Source organism: Prionailurus bengalensis, chromosome C1, assembly GCF_016509475.1.
Source record: "Prionailurus bengalensis isolate Pbe53 chromosome C1, Fcat_Pben_1.1_paternal_pri, whole genome shotgun sequence".
NCBI lineage: Eukaryota > Metazoa > Chordata > Mammalia > Carnivora > Felidae > Prionailurus > Prionailurus bengalensis.
The window spans coordinates 64,694,199-64,707,392 of record NC_057345.1 but is presented as its reverse complement, the minus strand read 5'-3'; the positions used below and the strand labels follow the sequence as shown (position 1 = coordinate 64,707,392).

Sequence of the window (13,194 nt, the reverse complement as noted above, 5' to 3'; positions counted from 1 at the left end):
AAAGTCTATATAGCATAAGCAGCTATTTACAAAACAAAAACACATCACATCACCTTCCCCATTCCACCCCTGCTAAATCCTCCAGAGGCTTCTAATTATCCTAAAAGCATGGCTTATAGGGTGTTAAGTGAATTGGTTCTTCCCCAGAGTCTTCTCCTAACCCAGCCTCACCCACTATGCTCCAGCCATACTGGTCTTTCTGGTCGTCAAGTTGGTCAACCTCGACCTTGAGGCCTTTGAATTTGAGGGCAGTCACATGGTGGTCGCGTGCTCCTACCAGTTCACTCCTTCTTACCATTGGGCATCTACTTAAATGTATCCCCTGCAGAGAGGCATTACCTGACACCTGCCCCTTTGCTCCCTTTCAGTGAGATTGACTGTAAGCATTAATCACTCTCCAGAATTGCTGTTGTTTATACTTGTTTATTGTCTGTTCATGATGGCAGGCCTTTGTCTTGTTCCTAGTAGGTGCTCAACAAATAACTTTTGAATTTCTGGTGTTGAAAGACATGTATATGGAGTTAGCGGCTAAACAGCAAACCTCTAAAGACAACTTCTCCTCCAACATGGAAAGTTGATGATCCTAGTTTGAAAGACAGCAAGCACGATGCCACAACTTTCCTCTCATTTCTCTAGGTAGATGATGGACTCAAATCCAGAAATTCTAAATCCTTAATCCTTGCATTGAAAAAATGCCCAATATTTTTTCTGTGTCTCTATCCCTATTTCGCTCCAAATGAGAAACACTGGCTCATTTCTTCAAGACAGTGGGCAAAGGATGAACATGTGGGGGTGGTTGGGTGCCCTGTTGTAGGTTACTAACACATCTAACCCCCAAAGAGCCCTGACCTCAGACTGGTTTCCATTCTAGTCTAGTCCACTCTACCTCTGCAGTCTTGAAGTCTAGATGATAAAATTAGTCAAGATATCCCAGCAGGGTAAACCTTTCTATCTTGAGCTACATTCACCAATTGGCTTTGTTGCAGAGCTTAGTGTTTCTCTTAAAAGGCCCAGGCAAACCACATTTCCATGCCTGGAGCCTTGGGGTCCCCACTCCAGTAACTCGGACTCTACTCTAACTTTGTTTCCCAGAGATGTTCATCCTGCTAGACATCTATTTGTTTTCTTCAGAGGAGATCAATACACAAATAGCTTCTAGAGTAGCAACTTTACTGAGGTCAGGGATCGAAGTCTTTTATCAAGAGGGGTGTCAAGTTCGTGGCTCTGACAACAATAAACCTTTTGAGCTGCCTCTCCTCTGAGGTTAAAGTTCTTCCAGGAAGTGAGATTTATTTTTGTCATGCAGTGTTTAAACGTTCCTCATCCTGGGTTGGATGCTATTCTGAATTAATGCTCTGCATCTCTATCATGCTCATCTCGAAGTATCTCTGCATTCTATAGTGAAACATCAGGTCCAAGCCTGTTTAGTTAATATAGATTTCCCTTATAAACTTACTACAGAACCCCCTTAAAATTTAGTAGAAAGTATTTTCAGTCCAGAAAATACACTCTAGGAAGAATTCAAGTTGGAACTGACCACCACGAAGAAAAGAATAAACAACAAAAACCAGAAATTTGTCAGACAAATGTCCTCAGATTCGTATGGCATAGTATGAGGAACCACACCAAATTCACTCTGCCATGGCATACTTTGGGTTAAGCTTTTATTCTGAAATAAGTCAGGTTTTAAACCTGATTTATCTACACTTTGAACATATTACTGGCATCAATCTGATTAAAGAAACAATTAGGTTTCCAAAAATATCATGAGATTGAGTTGGCATCTAAAAATACAGAGAAATTGGAAACCAGCTAAAGGATGCTATATGGGGATCAATTTCCTTATTCAGGAAGACCATCTCTTTGAATGAAAACTTATCTGGCTCCATATTGATCACCGAAAGGGAGAATTAAGTTTACACATTTAGTTATTATGATTTCAAAAGCGTCCACATAAGTGAGGGTTGTTTCCACACTTCAGAAACTCTGTCCAAATGGCAGAGGAGTGCTTTGTGGGCCTTGAGAAGGCAGAGCCAAAGCGACTGCAGGAACAGCCCTCCCGATTGAAAGCCTGCCATCAGCAGCAATCCGCTGTGCCATTCAGGAAGCCCTTTGCAGTGGAAGGTCTTAATTCCTTAGGTCTTTTCTCAAACCTGACTTTCTAAAGGCTGCCATAGCCTTTTCTTCCTCCACCTGACCCAAATGAAAACAGCAATAAATATCAGCAGAATTTCCACACCGGGAGGCTCCCATTGTAAAAGGGAGGATTCTGGCACCCAAGTTCCTGTTTTGGGGATGAAGGTGTGGGGGCGGTGGGAAGCAGTGCTGAGAAAATCACAGAGCCAGTTCCCCACATGGCTGCAGCTTGTCAACAGCGCTCCAAGGACCACCTCAGAAATAAATCCTGCAAAATCATGTGCAGAAGGATTTTTGTTTCTTTACAGAGGAAGCAGAGGGGAGGGGAAGTGAAAGAACTAACATTGAGTGCACACAGGGAGCTTTAAAGAAATATCATTGCCTGTGTTCCACCTCCACAGGTTCTGGTTTAATTGATTTGGAGATGGTCCCAGGCATGGGAGTATTTTAAGAAGTGCCTTCAGTTTGAGTATCAAAATAAATAATTGTAGTACTGGATTATAAAACCCATAAAATAAAAATAAATGTCCATGAGTCCATGATGATTTCAATAAATAACTGAATCTATAAATAAATGAGGAAGAAGAAACAGCGTTTCTTCTTACAGAAGATTTCCAATTAATAAATCTAGAGAGAATGAGGGAATAGAGAAATCACCACTCGAACAGCCCCATAATTGTTGCAGGCAAGGTGCTCAGATGAATGAAACATTAGTGGGGAAAAAAGATGAAGAGAAATAGGTTATTTGCATGAAGTATCTCCCCCAAGATATTTATTAATGACAAAGGGAAAGATAATAACTTCACAGTGAGTAAACCCAGCAGATGCCACCTCAGCCAAGTGATTAAGGTGAACATTGCCAGTAATAAGACATCTGATTCCTTCATGAAGATAGAAAAGAAAAAAAAAAAAAGACCTTTGACATCATGTGCCTGTTGACATGGGACGCTGGGAAGGGCTTACTGCTCTCACTTACCCTCCCTGGGAATGCATACCCTCAATCCAATCATGAGAAAACATCACACAGATTCAAAGTGAGGGGCCTCCGACACTAATGTCCAGATTCTGTAAAGTCATGAAAGATAAGGAAAGGCTGAAAAACTGTCACAGATAAGGGGAGAGCGAGGAGACAGGATAACTAAACACAAAGGGATCCTGGAGGAGATCAAGGGCATCAGCAGGAAAACTGGTGAGATCTGAACAAGGTTCAGGTAAGAGTTTTGTATGGGTGTTAATTTCTTAGTATTGATAATTATGCAAAATGTTAACATTAGGGGAAGCTGGGCGAAGGGTATGCAAGAATTCTCTGTGCTATGACTGCAACTTTTTTGGTACATTTAAAACTTTTTCAGAACAAAAAATTTAAAAAACAGTAACGTTAAAAAGTGCCTTAGGAGATTATAATAGGCAGCTAGGTTGAAGATGGGTGATTTAGTTAAGTACCTCCTAGGCTTTGGTGCTTCACTTACATTGTCTCTTTCACTTCTTCATCAGGCAAGTAAGTATAAGGTAAGTATCACTGCTCCATTTGCTGAGTGAGCCTCTGGCACACAGGTGGTGTGCAGTGCCTGGCTTTAAGCACACAGCCTCACTCGTGGGCCATGCGAGAAGCTAGATATGACCATTTCAGCCCAAACCAGAGTGCACAGCACTTCACGTGATTTAATTCTCACAGCGCCCCTGGGAGAGAGGTACTATTATTTCCCCCGTTTTACAGATGACAGAACTCATGCATAGAAAAACTGAAGACTTTCAGGGCTCAGATTTGGACCAAAGCTGTACTCCTAATGGTGAGGCTCTGTGTTTTGGAAAAACTTCTGCTCCATCGGGTGGATGTCTGTACCAAGGGCATCCCAGGTTCCTATTGGAACATGGTTTGGAACAACTCTGTCCTGGCTGCATTCTCCCAGCACCTCCCAGCCTTGGGCTCATTTACAATCATGTTCACTAATATTAATGGTAACAGGAGTTTGTAATGTCCCATTTCTGAATCTTCTAAAGCTAAGCTGTACAACTGGAGGAAACCTTATACCGTATTAGCAGGCATGGAAAAATACTTTCATTTCTGGGCATGATGTGGATCAACCGTGATCTGTTTGGTTTGGGCTGAGCTGTCTACAAGGCTACAAGTGACCCAAGAAGAGAACGGTGGCTTTGCCTCTCTCTAGAGCTCTCAGACACTCTCTAAACACACTTGTATGCTTGGCATGGTACCTGGCATACAGTAGATAGTTAGGAAATGCTTGAGGAATAGAGCCGAATCAACAGCTGTCAAGGGTCTAGGGTGTTCTGAAACTGGCTCGCACTGGGGGCCTTTAGGGACACTATGTAGCATTAAGAAGAAAATGTTCCTATAGCAGGACTTCCTATACATCTGCTTCATCCCTATGAGACCTGCTGAGTCACTTTTACTGTGTTACCTCAATTTCTTGTCCTTACAGCCTCTTTTGGAAGGAAAACATCTGCACACCTTGGAAGCCAGTGGAATAATACCGGTGAATCTGGAACACAGAGAGCACTGAGAGCCTGCAGCTGTCTGTGCTTCACAGGGCAAAGAGCCAAAGTGAGTCATCTGAACCCCCCACTCACTCCCAACCCAGGCACCTCAGGTGGTGCTATAACATCTCTTATTAGATCAGTGGACCCATAGGAGAAGAGAGTAATGAAAATACCCCATGACTGCTAAGAGTTGGTCAAATTATGGCAAAGACGGAAGAAGGAAATCATGGCAAAGATAAGCATCTAAGAAAAAATACAAAAATATATCTGAAGTCTACTTCATAAAATGTGAACCTCTCAGGCGCATTACCATTCCACACCTGTCCTCTGTAAGCATCTGATTCAACACGGTGGACTGTCGCCAACTAGGAACTTTCCCTGTTACACTGGCAGCTTTATTAATGTTCACTAGCTAATAATTCTAGCAGAATCAACTCTCTGATATTCACGATACCTTTGAGATGTCCTTCACATTATGGATGAGATATTAATTTAGTTCCATGACAGTGATCACTCTGAGTCATTACTCTGCTAATTAATACTCAAGAAATGATGGGTGACAGAGAGTTGTAAACTTGGTAATGTGTTAAGTATGACCAGAAATAAGATTATTAGGTAAAATTTAAATGCTTGGCCCATTATTATCGCAAATAATTTACAGTAGAAAATGAGATTAAAAATACTCACCATAACTTAGTTTGGAAAGCAATGATAACAAGATTTTTTTCATTGCAATTTATAGTTCATCCAGAGAGAATGGATTTGGCTTCCTATATGGATATGGCATGACTTAAGGGTCTACTGTCCATATAATAATATATTTTGAGACTGTCTCTGGTGCAGTGTGACATTAATTTTCCCCAGATTTCAGAATACTGATGAGCCTGGAGTCAGTGATAGAGGCAGGATGGAGACTAATTGCCTGATGCCCGAGCCCCTCTGTGAAGGCCCAACACTGGCTCTGGCACAGAATGAAAACAGGTGGCCACCACTGACTTCCCAAGACCCTTGAAATCTGAATTTGCCATTTGCTAATTATACTTTTCATTCACTAGGCACTTTCGGTATTGGGATCAATATAAAATCAGTTTCTTAAACACTGCCAAGGAAAGGAAGGTTTTCCTCTGTTTGTTGAATCAATCAATACTGAATGCATACTATGTGCCAGACACAATAACAATGTGGGGAGGCACGACCCCTCCTCTTGAAGAGACTACAGGCAAATAAAGGATATGGACAAATGCATCCGTGAGGTGGGACAGGGGAGGGGTGACGGAGAGCCCAGTGGGGGCCCAGGTAGGGTCTGCCTCAGGAGGTGAGGGAAAGCCTGGAGGAGATCCTGCTGCATGTGAAACAGTGGAGTGGGGCCCTGGACACCTGCATTCAAATCCTAGCTCTGTCACTTACCGGCTCCATGACTGGGCAAGTGTTTTCAGTCTTTAAGCTTCACATGTGAAATCACGATAATAATAATGTTTATCTCATGGGATTATCATAAAGCTTCAATGAAATGGTGCATGTATTCATACTAAGCGCAGGGCAGCACATGGTATGTCCAGGAAAATATCAGTCATTAATATTATTGTAAAGAGCCAGCAGCAATCAGCCAGATTAAGAAGGCGGGGATGGAAATTCCAAACTGAGGGCAAAAGGCCCTCCGTTGTCTGCAGGGCGAGTTCTTTTAGAAGTTTTCAGTATGGCAAAAAGAAGTCTGAGTGAGGCAAGAAGATGAGACTGAAGCAGATGCAGAAGCCAGGTCCTGATAGGCTGTGTGCTAGGCTAAGAATGTGAACTCTGCTCTAAAAGCTTTGGGGAGCTGCTGAGGGGTGTAACTGGCAGAGTCAGACGTGGCTTATCCAGCCACAGTGGTGTCTGGAGAGGAAAGAGAAAGGCTGGAGTTGGGGAAAGCAGCCAGGGGGCTACTGTAGCACCAAACTAAGGAGAAAAAGTTTGCCTGCTAGTCAGATGACTTTTACCAGTGTTAGATTCTACAAGGTTTTAAGTAATGTGTCCGTCATCTGCCATTTATATGTCCATTTATATGTCTATTCCTTCCATTTTGTGGTTTTAAATATGAATGTAGGGTTATCATTCTTCCTGAGGAGTCCATGTGCTTAATAGTTTAGGGGCTACTAGAAGTTTTCTTACCAATGAATGACTCCTGGAAGTAAATCAGGCCCTTTGGGTGGGAGGGATAGGGAGGCCAGACCTCCAGGAGAGCTGGATGGAAAATGGCAGCTTTAGGCACGTACAGGCGAACTTACGCTCCCTTATCTTGGGAATCCGTCACTCATGGATTGCTTAGTTGTTTGCTCCCCCAGAGTACACTTTATTTCCCTACTCCCTCACACTCTGTCCCCTCCTTCACTCCATGCACATAGTGGCTGACATTCCCTGTGGGTCACTGCCACCTTAGGCTGACAGAAATGACTGCAGAAGTAGCCCTGTGTTTGGTCTCTCTGTGCCTTGGTTTCCCTGGCAATAAGGGGCAATGATTAGATTCTCCTGAAAAGTGTGTGACAGTTAGATTTAGATTGGAAAGCGGCATGATTGTATCTTAGACCAGAGGTTGTCAAAGTTCTTATTTGCCACACAACCCTTTGTTATACAAGAGCCCTTATATGTTATACAAGAGCCCAGAAGTGGGTCTGCTCTTGATGGAGTGGGGACAGGTGTGCCCAATATTCTTTCTGTCTTGGCTCCTTGCCCCTGGTCTACCTGATAGGGTCGGAGGGATGCAAGGACCCAGAGGTGGATGTTTGAATAAAGCCCTGTGGGTCAGATGCTACTGACAGGCAGACAGTGAGTATTTTCCCTTTTGTCATCTTGTGAACCTCTGTCCCTTTTGACTGAATTGTGTCCAAGTGACAGTCAGGAGACTGAAGGCAGAGACCCTGTCCTTTCCATCTCTGATCATGTCCTCGGTACCCAACACGAGTCAGTTGAGTGAATGGAAGTTTCTGTGATTAGTTTTAGCAAATAACTCCTTTTGAGGATGTTAGTTGTGTCTTAAAGGCTAAAAAGGTTAATTTACCAAAAATAAGCAGTTGGCTCTCTTTTTGCTTGCTGAAATCTGACCCCATGTACCTAACTCTTCATTCCAGTGAGAAACTGGCCACTTTAAGGAAGCAATAGAATGGGTAGGTACAGGGCGCCTGGGTGGCTCAGTTGATTAAGCGTCCAGCTTCTGCTTAGGTCATGATCTCACAGTTCGTGGGTTCAAGCCCCATGTCAGGCTCTGTGCTCAGAGCCTGGAGCCTGCTTTGGATTCTGTGTCTCCCTCTCTCTGCCCCTTCCCCATTTGTGCTTGCTCTCTCTCTCTCTCTCTCTCTCTCTCTCTTTCTCCCTCTGCCCCTCCCCTGCTAACAAAAATGTTAAAAACATTTTTGAAAAAAATTAAAAAAAAAAAAAAAGAATGGGTAGGTACACTAGAGCCGCCTCATGTGTTGACATACTGTAGGAGCTGGAGGCCACGTGAAGCCAATTCCCAATGATGTAGAAAAGTGGGATCCAGTTCATACAGGAGGTCATATATGTTCTTCCTTTTCTAGCAACCAGGCTCTCCTCACCAACTGGGCACCATCTGCTAGACATCTCCTTAAAATGTGCTGCTGGACATCCACGCTTGCAGATTAGTGAGTCCTTTCACCTGGTAAATGTACATGTAAATGTGTGCTTAATAAACACCAGGGGTGTGCCAAACCTTCCTCATCTATTATCTTGTGGCATTATCATATAAACCCTTAAGGTAAGTATGGCTGTCTTCACCATCTTACAGATACAGGAGCTAAGGCTTCAGGGATAGTCATTAAGTAACTTGCCCAAGATCATTAAGGTCAATAAGGTCAAATAACTTTCTCAATGTCCCATAGCTTCTGAGGAGCAGAAACGGTTATTTTTTCACCCATGCAAATACCCTTTTACAAGAGCACTAAGGAGAGAGTAGGGGACAGGGCTATTCATTCTCTTGATATTTACGACACATCTGCTATAGGCTAGGAAGGTAAACACATGTGGGACTGTGCACCAGGGCTCAAATAGTGAACCGAATACACAAAAATCTCTGCCTTCGGAGAGTTTATATTCTGGCGGACTCACCAGCTTGAGTTCTGCCACCTCACAAAACTGTCCCTACCATTTCTGGACCCTGGGATATCTGACCTCCATAAGTCCTAGAGCTCATGACACATGAACCCTGCTTGGCCCATATAGTTCTCAACTTCTTTCAAAACAAAAACAAAAAGGGGAAATGGTTAGATGAGCAGCTAGACTGACTTACAAGTTGCTTTTTCATTCTCTGGTGGTAGATACTGTTTGCAAAAGTGATTTGACTCCCAGTGGCTGTGTTGGGTTCATTACATTTTTGTGTGGATACGGCTTACTGTAAGTTTCTAGAAGGCAAGAGCTGTGTTTTATTCTTTGAATCCCCCAAAATTCTTAGTACCTTTTGGGGCAACTCTCAAGGACTTTGGATAACATTAATAATTATTTTATATATCTTATAATATAATATTAATATATTAGTAATATTCATAACCTTAATAGTCTTTCCTGAGCACTGTGTGCTGGGCACTGTGTCAGACATTCTACATCCATGACCTCATTCAACCTTCACCATGACCTGCTTGCTTTTAATACCGTTTTCTTATTACCATCTTGCAGATGAGGGAAGCAAGGCTCAAGGTGACCCCGTTTCTAACTGGGTGGTTCAGCTAACATGTCCTGGAAGCAAAGATTAAAGGAATGTGGGAGTCAGTCTGTGCTGCCCCGGCTCTTCCCTGCTTAGCCATCCTAACAGGAATTCTCACTGAGCAGGACACTCCCTGCAGCCCAACCCTCTCTGCCACACGACACCCAGCTTCTCCACTTACTCTGACAGGACACCGTGTACAGGGTACAGGGATTCTCCTGAAGAGTTGTTGGAGATAGCATTTTGTGAAAGCAACTGTGGAAGCTTTGGGATGGTGGCTGGGGAACAGAAAGCCAGAACCGGTGGCAACAGACGGTGCACCAACAGTATCTTGACTCCCTTCCCTTGTTAGCGGCATCCCATAAGCTGTCCCCCTCCTATGATCATGCAGTCATGATGAACTAGCTCTGAGTAAGAGAAATGGCAGGTTAACTTGCCTTTCATTTGTTTTCTATAATAAATGGAATATTTCCTTGAATGCTCTAAGTCATTAACATTTCAATTTATTCATGCTCTTTCTCTCTGGAGTCCTAATGGCAATATTCCATAATTATATCTGCCATACAGCTATCAACTTTGACGGCTCTTTGCATGCCCATAAGCACTGTTCTCACTGCCTTTGTTAGCCTGTTGGGTTGAGGAGGTTGGGCTTTTTTTTTTTTTTTTTACACTATCTTACCTACTTTTTGCACATGGATTGCTAAACAGGGAAACAAGGCTATGGGTTCAGTAATGAGGAATCGGATGGGGATCCAAGATAACTTGCCATGTATAGGTGCTGGTCCAAGCACTTCATGTGTATTAACTTATTTAATCCACCTACAACCCCATGGCCGACTCTATTAGTATCATCATGTCCACTTCTAATGAGGAGGAAACTGAGACACAGAGAGATTGAACAACCAGCTCAAGCTCACATTCGGTTAGTAAGTAGCCAGGTGGAGCCCTGAACCTTGCCTTCTGACTCCAGAGTGCACACCCTTCCTTGCTACATCAGGCCATCCACGGGGACGAGTGAGTCTGGGCAAATATCAAAGGCCTATTCTGTATAACCTTCTAATCTTTCTCTCATATGTAAACTAGTACTGCTGCTGTGTTGGGTCTTTGGGCTCAAGAGGGTGGGAGAAAAGTTGCAAAGTGGAAAAACAGCATGATTAAGTACTCACATCCTTGCATCCAACGTCCAAATTGCAGATTTTGTGTAAAGGCCCATGGCCTTCGAGAAGGTGTTAGGTTTAAAACACATGAAGATATAAGCATGTGTGAATTTTAAGGAGCGAGTTTAAAATGCCCTCACCCCAGATTTTGCCATGTGAAGATCAGGTTGCAGGTCACCAGGTATTCCTGGAGAGCAGAATTCTTTCTGAAGGTACCCACATTGCTACTTTAAATTACAGTGAATTTTCAACTGGGCTTCCACAAATCAGGCCCTGAGTATTTCTCAGTGCATCTGTTAGTACACACCAAACGCTGGCTGGGCACGTGGGAACCTAAGGTAGCAACAAAGATGTGTGTATGTTCCCTTTAAAGCGGTACACCAAAATAATTATATCTGTGCTCTTGGCCTTAGAAGCACAAATCAAGGCTACTGATGTGAAGAGGAAAAGAGACTCAGAGCAGTATTTTAATTTTAGAAAACAGGCCTTGCCGTTGAAGAAATTGCCCTCCTTAATTCATTAAAAATTACCACATTCTTTCAAAATGAGAATAAAACTAATATTTCTTAATGCTTGCTCATCATTAATATTATGCCAATTGTTGCATTACTTTTGGTTAATAAATATTCAGAGGATAAAAGAAGCCCACAAGATGGATTAATTCTCCAGCAGTACAAACAAAAACTTTCAATATTTTATATCACATAATTAAATGCTGTTTGTTGTTTCTAGAACCAGAACTTGGGACATGTTAATTAATTGCTTCAAGAAGACAGTTAGACATGTTTCATGGTTGATATTTGGAATCAGATATTTATAAATCCTGCAACAACACTGCTGATGAATTACACTTGCAGAATAAATCCTACCTGCAGAAGTCTGGGGGCACCATGCCATAAACATTGATCCTGTCACAGAGCTCCAGTGCAATTGTCATTGTGAACCAGCCAGTGCTGAGCCAAGTGTTTGAGATCTTCCTGGAAGGAACAACAATTAAGTCTGCAAGCTGGTAAAGTAATCATTATAACCATTACCATCTTAAATCCTTTCTGGAGCATGGCTGATGATTAACACACCCTCTCTCTCTCTCTCTATCCATTTGGTAAATAGCTGACACTTTATCTGATAGAAATCTCTTACCAACAGCATCATACTCCATGGTAGAGTGATAAATGATATGCATGTTCCACCATGGTGGATTATGACACTAAAGGATGCTCAAGCAACTTCTTCATCATCAAAGATGATGATCAGTGTTTCAGTGTTTAAGTGCACACGACCACAACTCAATTTCTTGTAAGATGACAATCCCCATGTGTCAACTCTGTCTTTATTAACTACAATACTTGACTAATTGGAAATATTCCTTATTCCCCAAGCAGGCCTAAATAATGAAGAGCTTATTAAATATGTATAAACACATAGATGTATCTGTCTATCTATTGATTGATACCTACTGATCGATCAAACAATCTTAGGTAAAAGCTTGCCTTCAATTAGACTAATTAACATTGACATCTTGACTGAATGTCTTTCCATAGGAAGAGTATATTCATTTGGGAAGGGGCTAATTACCAGAGGAAAAGGACTGCAGGAATGCTTATGCTTAATTGAGCATTTGCTTTATTTTACCTCAGAACATTCAGATCCCTCTGAAAGTTTTTTCTTAAAAGACCGAACTGACAAAACTTAAGGAATGAATCTTGGTGTTCCTAAATTCATTCATTTGCCCATTCAAACATATGTACTGAGCTCTAGCCACGTGCCAAGCCTAAGGATAACTGTGGAGACATAACATCAAGGTCTAATTTGACCCTGTGAGAATGACTCGGTCTACCATGCTATGCTGCTGTGGATATTAATTTCAATTCTTAGGGGGTTGCTGCTTTTGCTTTTTTTTTTCCAGTGCTTATGGCATGCCTCATTAGCCAGTTTCAAACACCTTATCCCCAAGGTCAGACTGTCTGACTTTGCCCGGCCATAGCACCATATGTGATGTGAATAACAGAGTTGCTGAAAAGCTTTTCTACTTGCGCTGTGTAGCATTCCTCTTTGAGAAGGAAGACATTTGTTAATCAGTTTGCATTATTTCCATTTCACATATGGACCAAAAAAAAAAAAAAAGAAAAGAAAAAAGAAAAGAGAGGCATATTAAGGAGTCCTTTGTTTTGTCAAATACCTGACAGGAATGGGTGATATAGTCATTCCTGAGTTCATGGCTTCCCCTTTGTGGTTCTTAATCCCTTTGCTCATTTTAGCTTTCCATTCCATTATATCCTGACCCAGGAATAGCCAGGAAGTACATTTTTAAAGCTCCTAAAGATGGGAATACCATGAGTGTGTATGGCTGTTTTTATCACTGACCAGCTGAATGACCTGAGGCAGCTTACTGCTTATCTCTGAGCCCTGATTTCCCATCTATAGAGCAGGCCTGGGAAGCTCTATCTTCCTGGGCTATTCTGAGGACGAAATGAGAGAACACCATAAAAAGTATTTAGCGTGATGTGTTGATAGATAGATCGAGACACCTTCCTCCTCTCTTGGTTGCTAGATCGGAGCAAATGAAGCAAATAATTCAACCATTACTTTCAGTGTTTGTTTTTGTTTTTGTTTTGTTGTTAGCATCCCTGAAGAAACTGATATCCTTGTAATACTCTGCTATTGGCTCTGGTGTAGGATCCACCATCAGTCATCAGGGCAGTGAGTACAAAA

At 42.2% G+C, this 13,194-nt stretch overlaps 1 protein-coding gene and 1 long non-coding RNA gene across 2 annotated transcripts in view; one reads left to right on the top strand and one right to left on the bottom strand.

The window, feature by feature from the left end:
• Positions 1-13,194, bottom strand: part of ST6GALNAC5 (ST6 N-acetylgalactosaminide alpha-2,6-sialyltransferase 5) — a 180,629-nt gene that overhangs the window by 9,957 nt on the left and 157,478 nt on the right. The window contains exon 4 of the mRNA XM_043575307.1: positions 11,352-11,459. Coding sequence (XP_043431242.1) covers positions 11,352-11,459 — 108 coding nt within the window. The remainder of the gene's footprint in view (positions 1-11,351; positions 11,460-13,194) is intronic.
• LOC122480666 lies at positions 1,392-8,341 on the top strand. The gene is made up of 2 exons (XR_006296614.1): positions 1,392-4,699; positions 8,187-8,341. It is a non-coding gene; the product is annotated as an uncharacterized LOC122480666 (long non-coding RNA).